This window comes from Aotus nancymaae, unplaced genomic scaffold, assembly GCF_030222135.1.
Source record: "Aotus nancymaae isolate 86718 unplaced genomic scaffold, 86718_ANA_hifiasm-v0.15.2.pri h1tg000010l, whole genome shotgun sequence".
In the NCBI taxonomy this organism is placed as follows: Eukaryota; Metazoa; Chordata; class Mammalia; order Primates; family Aotidae; genus Aotus; species Aotus nancymaae.
In genome coordinates, this window is record NW_026988421.1 from 33,458,997 (window position 1) to 33,484,373 (window position 25,377).

A 25,377-nucleotide genomic window follows, 5' to 3' on the forward strand; every position below is an offset into this window, starting at 1 on the left:
GGAGCACTTTATATCAGTTATACCTCCTTCAGATGGAGCACTTTGTATAAGTTACACCTCCGTCAGATGAAGCACTTTGTATCAGTTACACCTCATCAGATAGAGCACTTTGCATAAGTTACACCTCCTTCAGATGCAGCACTTTGTATCAGTTACACCTCCTTCAGATGGAGCACTTTGTATCAGTTACACCTCCGTCAGATGGAGCACTTTGTATCAGTTACACCTCCATCAGATGGAGCACTTTGTATAAGTTATACTTCCTTCAGATGGAGCACTTTGTATAAGTTACACCTCCTTCAGATGGAGCACTTTGTACAAGTTACACCTCAGTCAGATGGAGCACTTTGTATCAGTTACACCTCCTGCAGATGGAGTACTTTGTATAAGTTACACCTCCCTCAGATGGAGCACTTTGTATCAGTTACACCTCCTTCAGATGGAGCACTTTGTATCAGTTATACCTCCTTCAGATGGAGCACTTTGTATCAGTTACACCTCCTTCAGATGGAGCACTTTGTATCAGTTACACCTCCCTCAGATGGAGCACTTTGTATAAGTTATACCTCCTTCAGATGGAGCACTTTGTATAAGTTATACCTCCTTCAGATGGAGCACTTTGTATCAGTTACACCTCCTTCAGATGGAGCACTTTGTATAAGTTATACCTCCTTCAGATGGAGCACTTTGTATAAGTTACACCTCCTTCAGATGGAGCACTTTGTATAAGTTACACCTCCTTCAGATGGAGCACTTTGTATCAGTTACACCTCGTTCAGATGGAGCACTTTGTATAAGTTACACCTCCTTCAGATGGAACACTTTGTACAAGTTACACCTCAGTCAGATGGAGCACTTTGTATCAGTTATACCTCCTTCAGATGGAGCACTTTGTATAAGTTATACCTCCTTCAGATGCAGCACTTTGTATCAGTTACACCTCCCTCAGATGGAGCACTTTGTATCAGTTACACCTCCCTCAGATGGAGCACTTTGTATAAGTTATACCTCCTTCAGATGGAGCACTTTGTATAAGTTATACCTCCTTCAGATGCAGCACTTTGTATCAGTTACACCTCCTTCAGATGGAGCATTTTGTGTAAGTTACACCTCAGTCAGATGGAGCACTTTGTATCAGTTATACCTCCTTCAGATGGAGCACTTTGTATAAGTTATACCTCCTTCAGATGGAGCACTTTGTATAAGTTATACCTCCTTCAGATGGAGCACTTTGTATAAGTTATACCTCCTTCAGATGGAGCACTTTGTATCAGTTACACCTCCTTCAGATGGAGCATTTTGTATAAGTTATACCTCCACATTTTCAAAGGTTCTTATATAAGACACTGGGCTGGATCCTGGTTTTACCACTTACTAGCTGTGAGAATTTCTACAAATTAACATCGAGGACTCTTTTCTCAGCTGTAGAATGGCAACAATAATAGGCTCCTCTTAGGCTTAAATGTGATACTGCATGTACTACACTTACAGCATGTGGCACAGAGTAAGTGTTTAAGTGTTTAGGAAACAGTCATTGTCACCCTCATGTGACAAATGAGAGGACTTAGGCTCAGAAGTGTTAAGTGACTTGGACCAGAATCCAGAGCTTCAGAATTGTAGGCCAGGATTTCTTAGTGTATGAATCACACCCCACTGCAATTCAGTTTAGATTCAAGGGCAGCAAACATCTGACAAATACCTGCTGTGTGCCAGGCACCCGCAGAGTTATACCGACGTCCGAAATTATTTCATTAGTGATCTCTGCTGGTTCATCCTCATCCAGAGAAACTGCCGCTATGCAGCCTGTCCCACCCATCAGTCTGTATCTGGGCTCGAGGGAGGTGCTGATGCAGGATAGCCTGAGGCCACACCCCCCTGTTTCTGCAGGCCCAGGGGAAGCAGGGCGCGTGCCCACCTGCACCCTGTCCTCCGGCTCCTGCCCGGCCATGTGCACCTGCAGCAATGGCATCGTGGACTGTCGTGGCAAAGGCCTCACTGCCATCCCAGCCAACCTGCCCGAGACCATGACGGAGATGTGAGTACAGAACAAAGCAGGGCAGGTGCTGGGGTGGGCACAGGTCCCTCCCCTTGGCAGGCCTGGCTCTAGAGGTCCAGTGAAGAGCTGGAGTAGGTGCCACCTCTGGGCCCCTGAGTGACCATGGAGAAGACATCGTTTGCTTCTGCTGGGCTGAGCTTTGTGTCCAGGGCTGGGGAGGGGGTGTCCCTCTGTGGTCCCACCCAGCTGCATGAGTCTGCTGGAATCGGGTTCTTGGCATCATTTGTAGGCCCCTTTCGGCCTTAAATGCCTGGGATGATGGCGCTCAAGTCAGAATTTTCTCTGCCTGTGCCAGTGCCCCTACCCCAGACTTCAACTTCTGGAAGGGGTAAGGGAGCAGGAGCAGGAGGGCCAAAGGCTTGTTCAGGGCAGGTGAGCCCAGCAGGTAACCCCCAGGGCTGGGGTAACCTGGGCGCTTATGCCTCCCATCCGTTTTCTCTCCACAGACGCCTGGAGCTCAACGGTATCAAGTCCATCCCCCCCGGAGCCTTCTCACCTTACAGAAAGCTACGGAGGATGTGAGTGCCTCCAGCTGCTTCCTGGGGAGCTGGCACAGGGCTGATGGAGATCCTGGGCGGTCCCACAGCCCTGGGCCAGGCCCTGACTCAGCCCCTGCAGCTGAGCGGCCCTGAGTCAGCCACCTGGCCTTCCTGCCCTTCAGGCTACTTGGCTTGTGACACGGGGACCTCCTTGCAGGTCTGTTGTGTGGCCCAAAGGGAGTGCTGAGCCTAAGCCTGGCCTGTGACCAGAGTTACTTGTCATCCTCCCATTTCAGCTTGGGTAGCAATAGGAGCAGTTAAGGATGAAAGGGGACTAGGAGACTGCCAGGATGCACGGGAAAGCCTCATCCATAAATTCCCAAGCTGGAGTGCCCCCTCATGGCCAGCCCTCAGACTGCACAGGGAAATAGCAGCCATGGGCTTTGAAATGGAGGGATCTGGCCTCCCACTATTCTAATTTCAGAGCACCCCACCCTGCCCCCATGGCATCTACGAGGTGGAGGGGACTGGGCAGGGCTCAGTGGCCATGGAGAAATTCAGATGCCCCCTCTCCTTCTGCTCACCTTGCAGAGACCTGAGCAACAACCAAATCGTGGAGATCGCACCCGACGCCTTCCAGGGCCTCCGCTCCCTGAACTCACTGTGAGTAGCAGTGGCAAGGCTTCCTCATTGGTCCAGGGCATCCCCTGAGGAGGCTGGCAGGGCCCAGGGCCCCTCTGGTGGGTGCAGGAGGAGGAGCAGGGCTATGCCCCCCTCCACACAGCCCCTGCCCACCCCAGCCTCAGTGGGTCATCCTTTGACTGCAAAGGGTTTGCTGTTCCAGCTCCCTCTTCCTCACTGGTGGATGCTCCGACGCTGGGAGTGAGAGAAGTGTGGAGAAGCTAGGCAAAACTGTTGCCCCTGGCAACTGGGATGCACTTCCTGCCACGGCGAGGATTTTCGCAGCATTCTTTGCACAAGCATCTTGGCCCTGTCCCCCACTGAAGCCCAGCATGCTGTGCTCCTGAGGCCTCTGTGGTCACCACAGGCCCAGTGAGCACAGGCTCCAGTTGCGACATCTGCCACACCTTGCTATCTTTTATCCCAAATGTGATGGATCCCAAGATGCGGTGGGTGCTGCTGGGACAGTATTTTCCCACTCCGCCTTCCAGTATTTCCCTTCCTTCAGGGTCTGCTGGGGAAGTCTGACGATAGAACATACAAAAGGTAGTGAAGCACCCCCCTCTCTCACGCACCAGTTCCCCACTCCCCGAGGTTCTACAGCACTTTGTCGGCATGGAGAGCGCACTCAGAGTGCCCTGAAGTTGGGCAAGCTCCCTGTAGGAGGGGCCGTTTGTTACTCTAGGGGATGAGTGTTTTCACCTGCTCCTTGGCAGCACAGGACATGTGCTTGGCAGAGACTAGAGGCCTGGCAAGTACAACAGAATAGAACTCCCCCGAGGAGTGCGGGAGCCTGCCAGCTCAGTGCCTTCTGTGCATGCCATCTTTTCTTGGAGCAGAGTCCAAGTAGCGGGTGGGGCCAATTGTGAATGGCACCCCGGAAGTTGTGCAGTGCCCACCCTACACAGCTGTACACCACAGCCTGGTGAGGGGTCGTTGTCATTGGCTGAGGAGATCAGATTCTGAAGGTGGCCTGTCAAAACTCAGGGCCCTTCCTCTGAGAAGTAAATGAAGCTCTCCTAAGTGGGAACATGGCAGTCTAAAGAGGTAAAAGGTGAAGAACCCATCCAAGTGGGTTTCCGTTGTTCACGGGTACCTGGTCACAGCCGCCACCTGCGTGTAGGAACGTGGATGACTCCAGTCCACCCCACGAACAGTGTCCACCTTGGCCAGCCCTGGCCTTGCCTCTCTGATTTGGTTCCTGCCCCCTCTGCTGCATTTCCCACCCAGCAGCTTGAGGGGTGTTTCTGAAACGGGAATCTGATGCTGCCTCAGTGGCTTCCTGATGCTGGCTCAGTAAAGCCCAAGCTGCTGTCCCGTTTGTTCCCTCCACTCCAGCCACACTGGCCCTGTCACCTGTCCACACGGGACAGGCACACACAGCTCCCACTGCAGGGACTTTGCTGTTGCTGTTCCCCCTCCAGGAATGACCTTGGAGCCAAGTTTGAAGAGGGAGTACCCAGGATTCTTACTCAGCTTCAATGTTTACGAGAATAGCTTGTGGGGTCCGATTATGATATTGGGAATGGCATCCAGCCCCCTCCCCAAACCCCCTGGATACTTTCACTGTCCTCCTGAACCTGCCCATGTCTACATGTGATTTTTTTAACTTTTGCTTTAAAAAAAATCTATACATGGAATTCATGCTCAATGCAGAAAACTTTGAAAATACTAAAGTATAAAAAAAATGCTTGAAGTCCCACCATCCGGATCTCACTGCATGTGCCGTCTGGCATTCTATTTTTTCCTGTAACGCTCTGAAAAGATGTTAATTATTCCTGCCCATGGGATTTCTCTTTGCTGAACAGTCTCCTTTTGGATTCCAGACCAGATTAATTTCCCAGGAAGCGCCCCTTCGCAGCCTTCTGTGGGGTCCCTGTGTGAGGGCGGTGGAGCAAGGGCTGCTTTTTTAGTGATTGGGATCAGGGCCATCTCTAGCGCTTAGGGCACTTTACGCCCAGAAGCAGGCAACCCTTTCTTAAGACACTTTGCTGTCATCTGCGGACAAGTTGCTATAACAAATAGACAGCATTAGGATGTGCTTCACATAAATGGCTTAGGGGCAGCGCCGTTGAGCTGGGGCCATCTGCAGAGCTGTGTGTTCGCCCTGGTGGGCTGTCCCCTAACCTGCCGTTCTGCTGCCTTTTCTCCAGGGTCCTCTATGGAAACAAGATCACAGACCTCCCCCGCGGTGTGTTTGGAGGCCTGTACACCCTACAGCTTCTGTAAGAACAAACACTGGGTGTCTTGGGTGGGACCCAGGGAGGAGGGGCCGGCATTCCTCTGGCCTGGTAGACTGTCCTTTTGGGCCTCTTTGTGGTATGGGACTCACTTGAGACAATGAGCTTAGGAGACAGGCAGACCCACTAGCGCTGAGAGAGTCTCCAGGGCTCTGCAGAGCCCAGAGCGGGAGGCACAGGCAGCTTCAGAGCTGCTCACAGGACGCCAGAGCAGGGAGCCTCCTGAGACTTGGCCCACGCTCGAGGAGCCTGGCATGCTGGGGGCAGAGCTTTCTCCTGCAGGGGGACACCCATGCCAGCTCGGCCTCCTCAAACCATGAACTTTCAGACAAGGATTTTCTCCCAGGACTCAAGAGGCACTGAACACGAATGCTCCAACTCAGCTGCCTGGGGAACCCAATGGAACTCTGAGAAGGAGGAGGAGCCCCCAAAAAATGCCTTTGCAAGGTGGCTCTTCACTTTCCCAGAATCCCACAGGGCATCTCTAGCAATTCATGGAAAGAGAGAAGAGTGGGTTGACTGAGATGTCCCTGTGCATGGAGAAGGCAGTCGGAGTTCCAGGCCCCTCTGTGTGGAGCTGACATCCAGAGGGCAGATTCCCTGGGCCCACTTCGGTGGGCTCCTCCCTGTAATAATGGAGGCAGGGGCTGAATATCGATGGGGATGATGACGATAATGGTAATATAGTGCATTGGTTCTAAGACACATGTTGTTTCCACACTAACAGCTCTGAAACTGGGATGCACACTATAATCAGTGGCACATCATTTAGTTGGCAGCAGTTTGTTCTTTATTGATAGTACAAAACACCCAGGACATGGGATGGGTCTGATGCTGAGCCTCTCCCCTCACCACCTGGTCCTGGCTCTGCCCACAGGCTCCTGAACGCCAACAAGATCAACTGCATCCGGCCCGATGCCTTCCAGGACCTGCAGAACCTCTCGCTGCTCTCCCTGTATGACAACAAGATCCAGAGCCTTGCCAAGGGCACGTTCACCTCCCTGCGGGCCATCCAGACGCTGTGAGTGTCCTGATGCCTTCTTCTTCTCCCCTCCCAGCAGGAGGGCCTGGGGGAGGTTGCAGTCTCCAGGGACAGGCAGCTGTCTGGCTCTGGGCTGCAGTGCTCACTGGGGGATGGTCTCTTACAGAGGAAGGATACAGACCTGGGTTAGACCGTCCTGGGTTCAAAGTCCACCTAGGTCTCTTATGGCTGTGTGACTCTGGGCAGCTTCTCTGGGCCTCATTTTTATTTATCCATAAGATGAGGACACCTTCTCATAGAGTCGTTATGAAATGAAAGAGGATGTGTGTACAAAGCTTAGCTCATCACAAGTGCTTGATAAATGCTGGCTTTAGCTAACAATAATATTGATGGTGATGATGATAATATAGTGCATTGGTTCTAAGACACATGTTTCTGCATTAACATCTCTGAAACTGGGAGGCATGTTATCATCAGTGGTACATCAAAAATAGTAGTGCCTCTTACAATTCATAATGTCAAATCAGATGAAATACAATAATGACAATGGTGACTGTGAGTAAAAAAATAGCAATAAATCTGGTAATTTGTTGTAATATTTAATTGTGGAAAATTAGAAGCAGATTAAGAGTAGTACAGTAGGCCAGGCATGGTGGCTCATGCCTGTAATCCCAACACTTTGGAAGGCCAAGGCAGGAGGATTGCTTGAGCCCAGGAGTTCAAGACCAGCCTGGGTAACATGGCTGGGCACCCCATCTCCACAAGAAATTTTTAAAAATGTAGCCAGGCATGATGGTACACACCTGTAGTCCCAGCTACCTGGGAGGCTAAAGTAGGAAGATTGCTTGAGCCCAGGAGGTTGATGCTGCAGTGAGCTGTGGTCACACCACTGCACTCCAGTCTGGGCAACAGAGTGAGACCCTGTTTCAAAAAAAAAAACAAAGGGTACTACACTACGGTGAACCCCCAGGTATTCATCACCCAGCTTTAGCTCCCATACAGTCTTGTTTTATCTATCCCTCCCCCCTTCCCTGCCACCCAAAATATTTTGAACAAATCCCAGACATTATATTGTCATCTATACAGGCTTCATACATATCTCTAAAGACAAGGATTCTTTAAAAACGCAATGACAACACTATTACTGTATCTAAAAAATTTACAATTAATTCCTTAATATCATCAAGTATCTAATTAGTGTTCAAATTTCCAAATGTCTCTTACATGTTATACAATTTTTAATAGTTTGAATCAGGGTTTAAATAAAGCCTGTGCAATGTAATTGGCCGATGTTGGTTGATGTTGGTTGATGTTGGTTGATGTTGGCCAATGTTGGTTGATGTTGGTTGATGTTGGCCGATGTTGGTTGATGTTGGTTGATGTTGGCCGATGTTGGCCGATGTTGGTTGATGGTTGATGTTGGTTGATGTTGGTTGATGTTGGCCGATGTTGGTTATGTTGGTTGATGTTGGTTGATGTTGGCTGATGTTGGCCGATGTTGGTTGATGTTGGTTGATGTGGGCTGATGTTGGTTATGTTGGTTGATGTTGGTCGATGTTGGCCGATGTTGGCCGATGTTGGTTGATGTTGGTTGATGTTGGTTGATGTTGGCCGATGTTGGCCGATGTTGGTTGATGTTGGTTGATGTTGGCCGGTGTTGGTTGATATTGGTTGATGTTGGCCGAGTTGGTTGATGTTGGTTGATGTTGGTTGATGTTGGCTGATGTTGGTTGATGTTGGTTGATGTTGGTTGATGTTGGCCAGTGTTGGCCGGTGTTGGCTGGTGTTGGTTGATGTTGGTTGATGTTGGTTGATGTACCTCTTAAGCTGCTCTTAACCTCTGTGTCCTCTCCATTTCCCTTTTCCTTGCAATTGATTTGTTGAAGACACTGCATCATTGGTTCTGTAGGGTCTAGACTTTGTTGATTGCATCCCTGTGGTGTAGTTTGACCTGTTCCTCTGTCCTCTCTGTGTCCTGCAGATTGAAAATTGGATTTAGGAACTTGGTCAGGTTTGGTTTTGATTTATTTGTTTATTTGGCAAGATGACTTTATAGATGGGATTGTGGACTTCCTATCAGGAGGCACATAACTGGCTGTCTCTCTTTTGTGATAAAAACAACCACTGATCTCAGTGCCTGAACTGATTAATCCACTAGGAATTCTGAAATGGTGATTTTGAATTTGTATCAGTCTGTTTTTGTGTTGCTATAAAGGAATACCTGAGACGAGGTAGTTTACAAAGAAAAGAGGTTTACTTGGCTAACAGTTCTGTGGGGTGTACACATATGGCACCAACATCTGCTTGGCTTCTGGTGAGGCCTCAGGAGGCTTAAAATTATGGCAGAAGGCAAAGGAAGGGTAGGCAGGTCACGTGGCAAGAGAAGGAGCAAGAGTGGGAGAGGGGAGTGCCATGCTCTTTTAAATAACCCGATCTTGCATGAACTCAGAGTGAGAACTCACTCAATATCACGAGGGCAGCACCATGCCATTCATGAGAGATCCACTCTCATGCCTAGCCTTGCTTCGCCTTCTGCTATGATTGTAAGCTTCCTGAGGCCTCACCAGAAGCTGAGCCGATGTTGGTGCCGTACTCATCCAGCTGACGGAACTGTCAGCCCAGTAAACCTCTTTTCTTTATAAATTACCTAGTCTCAGGTATTCCTTTATAGAAACACAAAAACGGATGGATACAGATTCAACCAAACACCGAACACCGATCCGAACACCTCCCGCCAGGCCCCACCTCCAACACCAGGGATTACATTTCAACGTGAGATTTGGCGGGGACAAGCATCCAAACCATATCAGAATTCTAACATTCTTTTTCATTTCTAATGCAGTTGTGACTATGCTTTAAAACAGCATCCTTATATTTAGCTGGAATGTTTCCATGTAAAGAAAATTCTCCTCTGCTGTGTGGTTAAATTTAGACACTTAAGCGGTCCCCTTCATTCCTCATCTTTAATTCTGAGCCTGAAGTTAGATGGGATGTGCTGACTTGTGGGTCCTGTGGTGTGCACTTAATGAGCATTAATTATTAATATTATCATGTCCATTGTTGTCACTGTCATCCCTGCCCCTATGTGGGGCAGTGCTCATGACCAGATAACATCTGCATGGGGTATTGGGATAGGTTCCAAACAGGCTGAGTAAAAGGTACAGCTCATGACCCCTGGGGACTCTGCACATCACCGGAGATGTCAGCCACAAAGACAAACTCATTAAAGTCCACAAATTCGCCTGCAGCCCAACTCCTGCTAATTAATTTACTTATAGCCAGGGAGACGAAGAGGAAGCCTCACAGGGAAACCTTGCCAAGTATGTGAAATTAGAGAGTACAGGGAGACACTGGTAAGGTGGACTATTTGAGGAAGCTGGCAGAATGTCTGAGAGAAACATGCGAAGGAGATTTAATGGCTGGGGACCCCCACACAGGAAAACCTTGCGGATGGGGAATGATAATGAGAGACTCATGTGAGCCACTGTCCTTTGCATGTATTATCTTAATACTTACTGTGACACTATGAAGGTAGGTTCTATCATTCCTGATTTTACTTAAAACCAAGACTGAGGGAGGTCACGTGACACACCCAGTGTTGCAGAACATCAAATAGAACAGGAATTTGATCTCAGGCATCTCTTCATCATTACTAAGAAAGTACTTAGCTTTCCCTTTAATTGTGCTTTTTCTGTAAGAACAGAACTCATTATTGAAGGATGTAACGCAAAACTGAACTTTCATGCACATGTATTAGATGTTAACAACTGAACTACAGTTTGGAACAAGAATAAAAGAAATATAAATCCAAGGTACTATCAGGTACTATTATTACAACCTCAAGTGGTTCAGCTCCTTGACTGAGTCTTATTTTATTAAACCTGAGCAGATTTAAATTTACCAAATCATGTTTGATCTGTCCATAGCTCCAAGATCTGTGGCCAAGTGCCTGTGTAACAGTATTGACTTCGCTGCAGTTTTACTTGCCCCAAGAGATTTAACATTAAAAAAAAAGAGAAGCATCTCTATTGAGGTATGACTTGCATACCATAAAGTTCACCTGTTCTAAGTGTACAATTCAATGATTTTTAGTGAATTTCCAGAGTTCAACTATCCCTGCAATTCAACTTTAGAACATTTCCATCACCATCCTTTCCAAATCCCTTGTCCCCATTTCCAGACTCAGCTGCTGGCCATCACTGATCTATTTTTCTTTCTCTGTAGATTGGCTTTTCTATACCTTTCATTAAAATGGAAGCATACAGGCCAAGTGCAGTGGCTCACACCTGTAATAATCCCAGTGCTTTGGGAGGCTGAGGTGGGTGGATCACCTGAGGCCAGGAGTTTCAGACTAGCCTGGGCAACATAGTGAGATCCCCATCTCTATACAGAATTCTTAAAAATTAACTAGGTGTGGCGGTGCATGCCTGTGGTCCCAAGTACTCAAGAGGCTGAGGTGGGAGGATTCCTTGAGCCCAGGAGTTCAAGGATGCAGTGAGCTGATTGTACCACTGCACTTAGGCTGGGTGACAGTGTGAGACCCTAACTCAAACAAACAAACAAACAAACAAATGAAATCATACAATATGCCATCTTTTGTGACTGACTTCTTTCTGTAGCATAGTGTTTTTGAGGCTCATTCATATTGCAGCATGTATCAGTACTTCGTTCCTTTTTATCACCAAATAATTTTTCCATTGTGTGAATAGACCACAGTTTGCTTGTCCGTTCTAGGTGATGGACATTTGGAGTGGTTTCCACTTTGGGGACATTATGAAGAATGCTACTGTGAATATTCACAAATCTTTGCATGGACCAACATTTTCATTTCTTTTGCAATTTCTGGTTTATATGGTAAATTCATGTTTAACTTTTTTAAAGAAACTGCCAGCGTTTCCCAAAATGGCTGTACTATTGTACATTCCCCCAGTGGTGCATTATGAGGGCTCAACATTTCTCTCATTCTCATCCTCACCAACACTTGGTATTGTTTTTTTTGTTTGTTTATTTTTGTTTTTTTGCATTTTGATTCTAGCCATCCTAGTGGGTGTGAAGTGGTATCTCCTTGTGGTTTTAATTTGCATTTCCCTAAGGACTAATGATCTTGAGCCTTTGCCTCCAAAGAGATGTGACTCTTTAATGCACGTATGTAGAAAGACACTGAGAATTAGCCCTCTCTTCCTTTCATTCCGCTGCCAGAAATGTTCACAGAGGCAGCTGCATGGCCTCATACGCAGCACAGTTTTTGGGTGTTTCTTTAACGTGATTGTTTTTTCCTAAATGGATTTTTTCTTCCTCCTGAGTGTTTTCCCTTTCTAGCTTCCTGCGCTTTGAAACTGTTAAAAACTCTAATTTGTATAACATATTAAAGTTTATACAGAAGCCCCTGTCTCTGTGGGTGGTTCAAGTTTTATAGATTGTCTTTGACACAGCCTGTTTTTAGAAAGGAGATATTCTACACCACACACCTTGAATATTTTAATACAAGTCTAAGCAACACAATTGGGATGACTTGACACCGTTTTCCGCCAAGATGGTAATAAAGAGAAGCAATGGGTTCCTGCAGGGGCTGGAGCACGAAGGCACAGCCAGATGTGGATGGGCAGCTGGGGAGGAGTCATAGCAGTCCTTAAGTCCTGGTATACTTTAAATTAGCTGCAAACTTGGCCCCCAGGATATCAGCAAACACATCTTCTCTGTGCAAACTGACAGTTTAAGAGGGGAAATAAATGTCGAGCTGGATGCAGAAGAGGTGGGCGGGGCCTGGTCCACCTGTAATGCTGAGAGGAGCCGGAACTCAGGGGGGAAATAGTGAAGGACACTGCAAAGGAGAGGTGGCAGGGACCCAGCTCCCAACTGGGGGCCGGAGGGCAGAGCCCAGGAGGTGAGGGATGGCAGAGAGCACCACCAAAGTCTGAGCTGAGCTGGGCACAGACTCTGGGCAGAGTTTTCTCCTCTGCTTGGAGAGTTCTGCAGCCCCTAGCAGGGGATTGGGCTGAGAACAGTAAGTCAGGTGGCCTGAACTGATGGCACTTAGATGGAGGAAAAGTGGACATGGCAGGGCAAGTCCCTTTGAGTTGGCCCGCTGCTCTGTCTCCCTGTGCTGCTGCTGCTGCGTTTTTGTTTGTTTGTTTGTTTGTTTGTTTTTAGCACTGCTGGAGTGCAGTGGCACAATCTCAGCTCACTGCAACCTCCACCTCCTGGGTTCAGGCAGTTTTCCAGAGCCAGGGCAGGTGTAGGAACGTTCTTCCCAGGCTGTCTTGGTTTGGACAGCCATGAGCAGGGCATGCTCAGTGCTGTGGTAGCTCAGAGCCCACCCATGGCCGTGCCCCCGTGGAGTCGCCCACAGCAACCCATCACAGCCATCTGCTGCCCGCCGCCATCCCCAGGTTTATCCTGCTGACCACATAGGCAGCTCGTGAGAGAATATGAGTGATTCCCCAGCAAGGGGTTGCTTAGTCATGGTTTCTGAGTTTTCTTTGTGTTGAGAGACAGCCATAAGATGGTCAAGGAAAAGTCACTCCTGTGGCCCTAGGTGGGGATGGTGACTCTGGCTAAAGCCCAGGGACTCTAGGAGGCCTTGCCACCCCAGCCCCATCCCTCTCTATAGGAGACAGGCTGCTACCCAAGTCTGAAGGAAAGGGGACAAACCAGGGCCCATGGCCGCTGGGGAGGGTCAGAGGCCGTGGTCTGGGTGCCAGCAGTTCTGGGTTTTGTTACCTTCTCTGGGCTTTGGCGTCCTTGGCTGTGAAAAGCCAGGGGTGCTCTGGCAAGTCTCTGGGTCCTTCCTTTCTCCACTCATGCTCATGAAATGTCCCAGAGCAGAGGGAGAGAAAGGCAAGTAGAAAGAGGTGGGGCAGGATGAGACTTGATGGGGAGTACGACAGGGACAGTAGGAAGCTCTGGGTGGCAGAGACCCTTCCCCTGTGGTGCACTGGCAGGACCTCTCCAGAGGCGGTGGGCTGTACCCTGGGGGTTCACCCTACTCTTCCCTTCTCCCTGTGGCCCACCCTAGGCTCCAGACCACAGGCAGCCTCCTTGGCCCCAGCCACAGCAGGGCCCTGTCCAGGTGGAGGTCTGTGCAGGTTTGCAGTCCTTGTCTCTCATAGCTGATCTGCCTGCTTCGGACAGGCACCTGGCCCAGAACCCTTTCATTTGCGACTGTAACCTCAAGTGGCTGGCGGACTTCCTGCGCACCAATCCCATCGAGACGAGTGGGGCCCGCTGTGCCAGTCCCCGGCGCCTCGCCAACAAGCGCATTGGGCAGATCAAGAGCAAGAAGTTCCGATGCTCAGGTATCTACCCGCCTGCCCGCCTGTTCACCTACCCGCCTGCCCACCTGCCCATCTGCCTACCTCCATACCTGCCCGCCTGTCCACCTACCCGCCTGCCCACCTGCCCACCTCCATACTTGCCCACCTGTCCACCCTCCTGCCCACCTGCCCACCTCCATACCTGCCCGCCTGTCCACCTACCCGCCTGCCCACCTCCATACTTGCCCGCCTGTCCACCCTCCTGCCCACCTGCCCACCTCCATACCTGCCCGCCTGCCCACCTACCGGCCTGCCCACCTGCCCACCTCCATACCTGCCCGCCTGTCCACCTACCAGCCTGCCCACCTGCCTACCTCCATACCTGCCCGCCTGTCCACCTACCCGCCTGCCCACCTGCCCACCTCCATACCTGCCCGCCTGTCCACCTACCAGCCTGCCCACCTGCCCACCTCCATACCTGCCCACCTGTCCACCTACCCGCCTGCCCACCTGCCCACCTCCATACCTGCCCGCCTGTCCACCTACCCGCCTGCCCACCTGCCTACCTCCATACCTGCCCACCTGCCTACCTCCATACCTGCCCACCTGCCCACCTCCATACCTGCCTGCCTGTCCACCTACCCACCTGCCCACCTGTTCACCTTCCTGCCTGCCTGCCGGCCTGCCTGCCTACTTGTCTGCTTGTCTGTCTGTCTTCAGCCTGCTCAGGGACCCCATGATGTTTCCTGATGGCTCTCACAAAGGTGTCTTTCATTACTGTGAACCCAGGCTGCAGGGTGTGGGCCCACAATTCTAGGCTTGATCTGAATGGTAGTTCAGTCCCACCTGATTTTATTGAGGCCTAGGGAAGAAGCAAGGCTTGTCGAAGGTCCCAGAGGGAGGACTCGGGTCCCTCCACTTCCAGCCAGTTCTCTTTTATGCCTCTGTTGTCAAGCCTTTTAAGACACTCAGGAGGCCTGGGAACCCTCTTCAGTGAGACAGGAGACTCCTCCAGGCTTTGGAACACAGAAACAGCTTCAGCAATTGTAGTCCCCATGGCATCTGACTGGGGACAGTGTAGGGCAGCTTCTGAGCCTAGATCCTGGTCAAGGATCTGATGCCATCTGTAAAGTTAGCACAGTCCCCACCATATGCCATTGCAAGTGAGAGGTCGATGGTTTTGGTGCTCCTTGCAAGAGGTTTAATTGGATGGGGTGCCCCCAGCGTCAACCTAGGCAAGGAACACGCATGCTCTGTAGCTCACCCTTCTGCACACAGGGACTGAGCAGATGGGCTTCTCAGCCCTGTCTGGGGTGCCTTCCACTGAGCAGTGGGACTGGGGCCTGGGCTGCTCCTGCAGGTCCTGGCTGATTCCTGCATTGTGGTATTTCTGCTTCTCTCCCCAGCCAAAGAGCAGTACTTCATTCCAGGTAGGAGAGTGGGGGATACCAAGGCCAGCCTGGTGGGGATGGTGGGAGTGGGTGGGCAGGCTGGGGACCCTGGTTGGCCCAGACTGCTGGGAGCCTGCCCCAGGTCCCTCAGCCCCTGCCCCCGCCCTCTCGTGGCAGGCACGGAGGATTACCAGCTGAACAGCGAGTGCAACAGCGACGTGGTCTGTCCACACAAGTGCCGCTGTGAGGCTAGCATGGTGGAGTGCTCTAGCCTGAAGCTCACCAAGATCCCCGAGCGCATCCCCCAGTCCACGGCTGAACTGTGAGGGTCCCCAGCACCCCCCAACCCTCCCCTGTCCCTAGCTGCCACTAACCCTCCTTGGCCTACTCCCAGATTTTCTTGATCCAACCCCTGAGCCTCTGGCTCAGGACATGCCACCCGCTGGTTTGGGCAGGGAGAAGCCCCCACCCTGCTGCCCTTTGCTTCATTCACAGCCCTCCTCACCCCTCAAATGCAGGTGCCAGCCTTTGGCACTTGGGGCAGGTCACCAGCCTGAATCAGGGATGGCTTGTCTCAATGATGCATTTCTCTTCTTCTGGGGGATATGATTCCAAAATCCTTTGTTATTTTTATTCCTCTATCTAAAAACATGAATTTGTGTACACATATGTCTATGTGCATAGATGCCTGCAAGCATCTGTCATTTATGTCTGTAAATTTTTCATGGCATTTTTAATGTCAAAAATATCCCCATTCATATCCTCCCCAGTACTAGGCCCAGCCTTCCTTTGAAATAGGATCAGTTGGCTTTGCCAGATAAATTCTTCTGGGAGTCTTCTGTGTTTGAGTCCCAGATATTCTCAGTTTGGAAGGGATTTGAAATGTCCATCATTTGTGGATGTGTAAGTTCATTCTTGCCTCTTACAGGCGATTGAATAACAATGAGATTTCCATCCTGGAGGCCACTGGGATGTTTAAAAAACTTACACATCTGAAGAAAATGTGAGTTCCCCGCTAGCAGGAAGGTGTCTGTCGGGATGCTGGCCCAGGATGGAGAAGGGAAATGCCGGGGTGGGGGCAGCCTCACTGGGGGGCCAGGGCTCTGTGCATGGGGGTGTGGCCTGCAGGAAGCTCTGGGTGCGGGCCATATGTAATCCTCTCCACCGCCTCTTCTCTCAGCAACCTGAGCAACAACAAGGTGTCAGAAATTGAAGACGGGGCCTTCGAGGGCGCAGCCTCTGTGAGTGAGCTGCACCTGACTGCCAACCAGCTGGAGTCCATCCGGAGCGGCATGTTCCGGGGTCTGGATGGCCTGAGGACCCTGTGAGTGTGAAGGGCTGGGGAGCAGGGTGGGCCAGCTGCAGGAGGTAGGTGAAGCTAAGGGAGAGGAAGAGAGAGCAGCTGGAGGAGCCCCTCCCCTGGCCCCAGCTCGCAGGAGGCAGGGGAGAACTGAGGATCCTGACTGTGTTGGGACAGGCCATCAAGTGTTGGTGACTCTAGGGCGAGGTCTGTTCTCTTGTACCCTGGGGCATGGGGCCGATGCCTGGTTGGCATCAAGGGATGGAGACACATGGGCCCTCCTAGGGGTCCCTTCCCATTACCATCTGGCCAGGCTGTAAGAGCACAGTGTGAGTTCAGGAGTGGCTGGCACTACTGCAGGCAGGAGGGGCTGGATGACCTTGCCAAGGTGACTCAGTGGGTGTAGATGGGGGAGCAGGGGTGTTGCGCTGTCCCTGAGATGCTGGGATCCCATAATCCAGAGCCCAGCCTGAGCTGAGCAGACCCCTGGAGCTCAGTGGGATCCTGGGGTCATCCACTCCTCCATGAATGATACAGGACATACCCCACATCTCCCCAGGCAGTGCTGGCTCTTCAGATGATCCTGCGGTGTGCAGCGTGTCCCATAGGCAGGGCAGTCCATCAGACCTCCCACAGAGATGGAAATGTGTCGTGTCTATGCTGTCCAGTCCCGTTACCTCGCGTGGCTGTGGAGCAGTTGAAATGTGGCTAGTGCTACTGAGACACTGAATTTTGAATTTCATTTTATTTTAATACATTTAAATCTAAATAGCTACATGTGGCTAGTGGCTACTATATTGGACGCTCTAGAATATGGTGCACAGCTCTAGAAGCCACTTGGCTGGGTGTAAGAACCAAATCTGCAGCAGGATACAGATTTGTCTCTGAGCACGTATCATGGAATTTATAGAAGGTAAATGAATGTGTGACGGGACTCCCTATGGATTTTTGTTGCTTTATTTTACAAAAAGCGAATTTTATTATGCACCGTGTTTTGCAGCTTGCTGTTTTCACCTGTGAATATAGAATTGCCATCTTTCCAGGCTGTTCCTATAGGGCTGCCTCATTTTTCTTTATGCTTACCTAGTATTCCTTGAATGAGGGTGTGGAGGCTGTGCAGTCCCTCCCTCCCTCCCTCCCTTGCTCCCTCGCTCCCTCGCTCCCTCCCTCCCTCCCTCCCTTGCTCTCTCTCTCTCTCTCTCTTTCTTTCTTTCTCTTTCTCTCTTTCTTTCATCTTGCTCTGTCTCCCAGACTGGAGTGCAGTGGCATGATCTCGGCTCACTGCTACCTCTGCCTCCTGGGTCAAGCCGTTCTCCTGCCTCAGTCTCCCTAGTAGCTGGGATTACAGGTACCCACCACCAGACCAGGCTAATTTTTGTATTTTTAGTAGAGACAAGGTTTCACCATGTTGGCCAGGCTGGTCTTGAACTCCTGACCTCATGATTCATCCACCTCAGCCTCCCAAAGTCTGGGATTACAGGCATGAGCCATTGGGTCCGGTCAGTTGCATTCTTTCAAAGGAAGATTTGGATAGGGATAGGAGAAGAGAAGGGCCCATACCCCGTCACTATCCAGAAATGACCACTGTTAATTGTTGGTATAAACGACCGTCTTTCCAGTCTTTTACATATCTCTAAACCTGCATACGCATACATGTACACACATACATACATGCATGCATGCATACAGAAATATTCTAATGGAATAGTACGTTTTATTTAGTAACCTGCTTTTTCCTTAAACTTAATAGGAGCACCATTACATATTAAAATTTTTTTCCATTTCACATTTAATTCCTAATATAAAAAAATGTTCTGCATCAATTTGAATTACTATGTATTATATAATTATTGGCAACATAGGCTGTTTCTAAATTTTTTTTTATTATAAGACGTGTTGTATTGATACCTGCCTTAGGAGGTTCAGGCTGCTATAACGATGCCATAGACTGGAGGTTTATAGACAACAGAAGTTCTGGAGTCTGGAAATCTTAGACCAGAGTGCCTGCATGGACGGTTCTGGTGAGGGCCCTCTTGTGGGTTGCACACTTCTGACTTCTCATGATGTCCTCACATGGTTGAAAGAAGGCAAGAGAGCTCTCTGGGATCTCCTTGGTAAGGGCGCTAACTCCGTTCATGAGGGCTCCACCCTTATAACCTCATCACCTCCCAAAGACCCCCCTCCATCCTAGTCCCAACACATTGGGCATTAGGACTTAAACATAGGAATTGGAGGGGAACACATTGAGCCTGTAACAATATCTTTATTGTGAAGTTCATGTATAATGCATGATTAAACTCTTGTTAGGAATTCCTAAAGATGGAGTAGACAGGTGAAAACATAAAGTGTCTTTTTAGGGATTTTGATACATCTTACCAAGTGCACTTCCAGGGAGGTACAAAGGCATCTCCCGCCAGTGTGTGGAAGTGTCCGGTCACTCAGAGGTCTGGACTTCATTGTGATAATTACTATTCTTATTATCATATCTTTCATTCTTTTCAATTTGGCAGGCAAAAAAAATCAATATTGCTTAAATGTCTTTGATTGGTAGTAATACTGAACACTTGTGAATGTTGGTAAACATTTTAATTTCTTTTGTGAGTTCGCTATTCTGTGTTGGCTTGGTTTTTGTTTATACTTTTGATTGAGGAGTGAAATTGAGCTGATTTTGTTGTTATTGTTGTGTAGGGAGACAGGGTCTCGCTCTGACGCCCCGGCAGCCAGGGTGCAGTAGTGCCATCTTAGCTCACCGTAACCTTGAACTCTGGGCTCAAGAGATCCTCCCACCTTAGCCTCCCAGGCAGCTGGGACAACAAGCACGCACCACCATGCCTCGCTAATTTTTTATTTTTTTGGTAGAGACAAGGTCTCACTGTATTGCCCAGGCTGGTCTCATACTCCTGGTTTTAAGTAATCCTTGGCCTCCCAAAGTGCTGGTTTTTACAGGCATGAGCCACTGCATCAGGCTTGAGCTGGGTTTTTGAAGATGAACAGCAGCTTTTCCAGATGTAGATGAGGAAAAAGAGTATTCTAGAAAGCTGTCACAGTGGAGCAGCAGGCTGAGGGCTGGTCCATCTCTCGGGAGGCAGGCAGGTGCCAGGGCTGAGATGGTCTGGGTCCAGGTGGACATGGTCTCAGGTCACAGGAAGGAGTTCGAACATGACTCTGTGGGCAGTTTGGAGGCTGTGAGTGGGCTTTAAGCTGGAGAGTGACATAGTGGATTTGGTTTTAGAAAGTCTCCTGGGCACTGATGTGGAATGTGGTCTAAAGACGGGCAGGAACTCTGGGCATGCAGGGCATGGGGGCGAGGCCAGGACAGTGGCAGGGAGAGAGGGAGACAGAGCCTTGAGGCTTCTCAGAGGCAGGGGCAGTCTGGAGTGAGCACAGGTGTGTAGAACTTGCCTCACCTGCCCGGGGCCTGCCTGGCACGTGTTCCTGGCTCTGTGGCTTGGCACCTATGGAGGAGAACTGTGAACGCGCCACGGTGGCCGAAGCTGCATGGTCCAGCAAAGGCCTCCTCCTCCCTCCCTGCTCCTCCTCCTCCCTCCCTGCTCCTCCTCCTCCCTCCCTGCTCCTCCTCCTCCCTCCCTGCTCCTCCTCCTCCCTCCCTGCTCCTCCTCCCCAGGATGCTGCGGAACAACCGCATCAGCTGCATCCACAATGACAGCTTCACGGGCCTGCGCAATGTCCGGCTGCTCTCGCTCTACGACAACCAGATCACCACCGTGTCCCCAGGGGCCTTTGACACCCTCCAGTCCCTCTCCACGCTGTGAGTCCGGCCCCCAGGACAGGCGGGCAGGGGCTCTGGAAGCAGCCGTCCCAAGGGCATGGTCCTCTTGGGCAGCCACTTTGAAAGAGCTCAGGCTGGGGATGCTGGGTCTTCGTGGTTTGCTGAAACTGGGTTCCACATTTGAAGGTCTCCCTCTGGTCCTGAGAGCCGGTCCTCTTGGTGATGGGTGGTGGTCTGGGACAGAGTGCCATGTGGCCAGAGTGTGGCACGTCCTGCTATGGTGGACAGGAGAGGTTTGCTGGCACTGCTGAGGGACAGGGTGTCTCCATGGCCACCTGGACTGCCTCTTCCAGGAACCTCCTGGCTAACCCTTTCAACTGCAACTGCCAGCTGGCCTGGCTGGGAGACTGGCTGCGGAAGCGCAAGATCGTGACGGGGAACCCTCGCTGCCAGAACCCCGACTTTTTGCGGCAGATTCCCCTGCAGGACGTGGCCTTCCCTGACTTCAGGTGTGAGGAAGGTAACTCGCGCCCCCCCACCCTCCGCCAGTAGCAAGGGACAGGGCGCCCTAGGTCCAACCAGCGGGGTGGGGCAGGTTAGGAGGATGGGGGTGAGCAGGCAGCACCCCGGCATGCCCCTGAGAGGAGAGGTTCAGTGGGGAGGGAGGCCTTGTGTTCAGGAGAGGCGAGGATTCACCCTCGCCTGGTGGTGTCTTTGTGTGGTTATAAGAGCAATAAAGTTCCTATCATTAAAAAATGGGAAAATATGGATAAAAGAAGGAAATAAACTTTACCTATTATCCCATCACTCAGAGAAAACAGTTCACATTTTAGTGTAGTTTTCTTTCTTTCTTTCTTTTTTGAGATGGAATTCACTCTTGTTGCCCAGGCTGGAGTGCAATGGCGCAGTCTCGGCTCACGGCAACCTCTACCTCCCGGCTTCAAGTGATTCTCCTGCCTCAGCCTCCTGAGTAGCTGAGACTACAGGCATTTGCCACCAAGTCTGGCTAGTTTTTGTATTTTTTCATAGAGATGGGGTTTCTCCATGTTGGTCAGGCTGGTCTTTAACTCCTGACCTCAGGTGATCTGCCCACCTCGGCCTCCCAAACTGCTGGGATTACAGGGGTGAGCCACTGAGCCTGGCCTAGTGCAGTTTCTGTATGTTTGGTTAACTCAGACTTGCCTTTTGGCTGTCCCTAAGTACTCTAGACTCATGGGGTCACCTTATCTTAACATGCAATGGAACCCTTTTGAGTCCCCTCCCCCATATGTAGGAAGCCCTGGTCACTTTTTGCTCCAATGCCCTGTTTCCTGTGACTTCTCAGGGTAGCCCCGCCTCTCATTTTTTCCCCACAGCACCAAACACCCAAGGTCACTGCTGGAAGCAGATTTTTCTCAGTGCAGCCATCCTGTCCGTAGCGCCTCTAGCACCCTGCCACGAGGAATTTCTCCCTGGCTGACCTCAGCTTCCAGCCCCCTTCTCCGCTTCTAGGTGCTGAGGTGCCTCCCTTCTCCCTGGTCTCTCCCTTCCCCGCCCCCCACCTGCCGCAGCCTGTTCCCCGTGGCAGCTCCCCGCCACCACTGACTCGGCCCAGCCACGTGGCAGTGGGGAGCTTTGACTTTCACCCCAAGAAACACCATCAGGGTATTTTTCTAAACAAAATTAATGAATTCACTAAGAACACTTTTGCTTCCAACTTCTAAAATTTAAAAAAGACTCTATACTATTCACATATATATTTTATTAATTTATATAGTAATAGCTTGCAAGTCTTTTTAAAAATTTCTGATTTGCTTAAAACCTAACTGTATGTTTTGGGGCATTTTCTCATGCCATTAACTATCCTTTGGAAGCATTTTTTCCCCCAAGAAACAGTTTCTTTTTATTCTTCTTATTACAAAAGAAATGCATCCTTATTCCTTAAAAACAGTAACAACCACAGGCAACCAGGAGGAGGATTTTAAAAAGTTATTGACAAGCTGGGCATGGTGGCTCAAGCCTGTAATCCCAGCACTTTGGGAGGCTGAGGCAGGCGGATCTCTTGAGGTTCAAGACCAGCTTGGCCAACATGGTGAAACCCCCTCTCTACTAAACATACAAAAATTAGCCAGGCACGGTGGTGCATGCCTGTAGTCCCAGCTATCTGGGAGGCTGAGGCAGGAGAATCATTAGAATCCAGGAGGTGGAGGTCGCAGTGAGCCAAGATCGTGCCATTGCACTCCAGCTTGGGCAACAGAGCGAGACTCTGTCTCAAAAAAAAGAAAAGATTACTGATGTGCCCACCACCCCCTGGCCTCCACGTCCCAACCCTGGATGACTCCTGTCAACATTCGCTGTGTGGCTTTCCAGACCTTTGCTGTTGCTCATGTGCACAAGTGTGGCACACAGGGGGTCTTGCAGGGCCACCTGTGAAAACCTTTCAGCAGGATGGACGCTGTCTGGAAGGCACCACAATTGGTGTAAGCAGCCCCCTGCTGCTGGGAGTTCAGACAACCTCCCAGTCCTGCTCCAATGTATCATGCTGCCAGGAGCACCCTCTTAGATGCTCCCTACACATATTTTCCACTCCCCCTTAGAACAGCTCCCTAGAGGTGAGAGGATGTGAATAGTTTTGAGATGTTGCTGCTGAGAGGTGGTGGTCAATGGAGCAGGTTCCAGAGGAAGCCTGCTTGGTTGGATTCCGGTCCTGGTGCCACCTCTTCCAGGCTGGGGCAACTTTCTGAACACTCTGCCCCCAGTTTCCTTACTGCTGCAATGGGCTGACGGTAACACATTCACTAGAGAGCTGTTCTGAGGATGCAGTGGGTTCACCCTTATCACTCAGGCCCTGCACACAGGCAGCCTGTGTAACTGATGGTCACTGTCACAGGGAGCATGTGCCACCCACATACTAGTGTCCTCAAGATCTCTGATTGTGTGACATTATCATCCCTCTGACACCCAATCAGCAGAAAGGAAGGCACATATTTATTAAATAGATGAATGAATCAATGACGGGATGGTGTAATGAGAGCTCAGATTTTGCTTCAGCCTAACCTGGGCTCAGACTCTGTATTGCCTTGGGCCAACTTTATGAATCGAGCAAGTTGCCTAACCTCTCCAGATCTCAGTGAAATGGAAATCCATCCGCTTGCTCATTCATTCACTCAAGTCCTCTGTTGTGAGGGCTGCTGCATGCCAGGTGCTGGGCTCTATCAGTGAACAAGAGGAGAAAAGAGGCCCAGGTCTCTGTCCTCCATGTGCCTGCATTCTAGGGGCGACGCTGCACCCTTGCCTGCGCTGTTAAGGAGATGATGTCAATCCAGTGCCTGGAGTAGCAGGCACTCCAGGACAGGATGGTGTGGGGCCCATCCTCCAGCTCTACTTTGACCAGGTCCACTTTGAGTTTGAGCAGAAAGAGATCAACTCAAGACCTATTTTAACCTCAAAACTGCTCCACGGGGCTTCGTCCCTGGTGGTGGTGGTGCCTGGCGGGGAGGTGTGGTGCAGAGACTTACCGGTGGCCGAGGTACTGTCAGAAGGGTCTTCTGTTCTGAGTGGCCCCAGAAAGTGGCCCTGACTGTAGGAGGACCTACAGCCCCCTCCCTGACGGGGACTCTGTACCTTCTTCCCCAGGCCAAGAGGAGGGGGGCTGCCTGCCCCGCCCACAGTGTCCACAGGAGTGCGCCTGCCTGGACACCGTGGTCCGATGCAGCAACAAGCACCTGCGGGCCCTGCCCAGGGGCGTCCCCAAGAACGTCACAGAACTGTGAGTAGTCCAGGCCTTGCCCCTTCACTGGGTCCACCTGACAGGGGCGGTGGGGGCATTTCCAGAGGGGCTGGGGCCTGGCAGCCGGAGGAGGAGGTGACCAAAAGCAGGCATTAGCTGACTAGGAGCTTTTCTGCAAAGCTTCAGGCTTTGCAGAAAACACTGCTTCCGGGAAGGCTTTGAGTTTCTCTTTAATCCCCCTCTGTGGTCACCTGATGATCATATGGTGGGTGAGTGCTTCCTCCCTTTAAGCTCCGCCTTTAAAGTAAGGAAGACGTTTCCTTCCCACCTGCCGTCATCTCTCGGAGCACTCTCCTGTGTCAGGAAGACGTACAAACATGATTTTTGTACCAGCAGCGTAATGTTCTTCATATGACTCTACCAGGATCCAGATAACAACCCCTCTTTTGTTGGATATTTAAGTCATTTCCAATTTTTTTTTTTTTTTTTTTTTACTGTCATAAATAGCACCAGTGTGAACACCCTTCACTGAAATCGCTGGGCAAAGAAGAGGTGTGTTTTTAGGACTCTCGCTGCTTTTTCCTGATGGTCTTCCCAGAAAATCTGTTTCCTTTGCACTCCCGCCGACCATGTGAGAAGGTGGCCTTCTCGCCTCCCTGGTCAGCACTGAGGATGGTAGTGCTGAAATCCTAGTTGATTTGTGTTTGGTATCTGAGCACATGTGGAGGAGTGGACGTAGATGCATATGACAAACAGGGATGGAAAGCTGGGACCTCTTCAGCAGACACCTCCCAGTGAAAGGCTCTGGCCAGCTCCTGACCTCTGAGCTCTTCCTGTCCTCTGGGGTTCAGCCCTCCAGGCCTCCAAAGCTGAGCTCTTCTCCCTGCACCCCCGGGACCAGCGATGAGGTTTTCATTTATTTCTTGCATTACCAGCAAGGCTGACCTTTTCTTCACAAGCACATCAACCCCACACGAGCCTTTCCCTGCACCTGGCCTGCCCCGTCTTCACCCCGTTTCCCACTGCAGAGTTAGTGCTCTGCAGACCTCGTGAGTCCCTGTTTCCTCCTCGGAGCCTCCTAGCAGCCCTGAGAAAAATGGGACGGGTGGGGCAGCCTACCTCCTTTGACAGTGGATGCTGAAGTTCAGAGCCTGTGAAAATCTTTTAACTTCCCTAAACCTCAGTTCTGTCATCTGTGAAATGGGACTACTTGGGTATGTGGACAAGGGCTGCTTCGAGGATCAAACGAGATGGGTGGGAAGTCAGTTTGTATGAAGCCAAGTGAGGGGTAAGGATGACACAGCCCTGCTTTGGCTGCTCTCTGGGGCTTTGGGAAGTTGGGGAGAGCTGTCCTGCAGGCTGCAGTTATTGGGTGGGAGGTCCTGTGCTGGAGCCCAGCTTGGCTCAGCTCGTGGCATTGGGCCACCGCTCAGCAACCACCAGGCTGGAGGCATGAACGGTCGGCGATGAAGGGAAGAGGGGGAGATTCAGAGCGTCTTGAATCCTAAGCTCTGTCCTGTAGAAATGGGAACCTTGGGAAGCTTTGGGCTGAGGAC

At 50.7% G+C, this 25,377-nt stretch overlaps 1 protein-coding gene across 4 annotated transcripts in view; it reads left to right on the top strand.

The window, feature by feature from the left end:
- SLIT1 (slit guidance ligand 1) overlaps nucleotides 1-25,377 on the top strand; it is a 192,587-nt gene that overhangs the window by 130,142 nt on the left and 37,068 nt on the right. For all 4 annotated transcript variants that reach the window (XM_012439394.3, XM_012439395.2, XM_064374018.1 and 1 more), the window contains 13 exons: nucleotides 1,888-2,035; nucleotides 2,503-2,574; nucleotides 3,127-3,198; nucleotides 5,370-5,441; nucleotides 6,334-6,477; nucleotides 13,570-13,733; nucleotides 15,098-15,121; nucleotides 15,260-15,404; nucleotides 16,011-16,085; nucleotides 16,263-16,406; nucleotides 20,008-20,151; nucleotides 20,466-20,632; nucleotides 23,728-23,860. In XM_012439394.3, coding sequence (XP_012294817.2) covers nucleotides 1,888-2,035; nucleotides 2,503-2,574; nucleotides 3,127-3,198; nucleotides 5,370-5,441; nucleotides 6,334-6,477; nucleotides 13,570-13,733; nucleotides 15,098-15,121; nucleotides 15,260-15,404; nucleotides 16,011-16,085; nucleotides 16,263-16,406; nucleotides 20,008-20,151; nucleotides 20,466-20,632; nucleotides 23,728-23,860 — 1,504 coding nt within the window. The remainder of the gene's footprint in view (nucleotides 1-1,887; nucleotides 2,036-2,502; nucleotides 2,575-3,126; nucleotides 3,199-5,369; nucleotides 5,442-6,333; nucleotides 6,478-13,569; nucleotides 13,734-15,097; nucleotides 15,122-15,259; nucleotides 15,405-16,010; nucleotides 16,086-16,262; nucleotides 16,407-20,007; nucleotides 20,152-20,465; nucleotides 20,633-23,727; nucleotides 23,861-25,377) is intronic.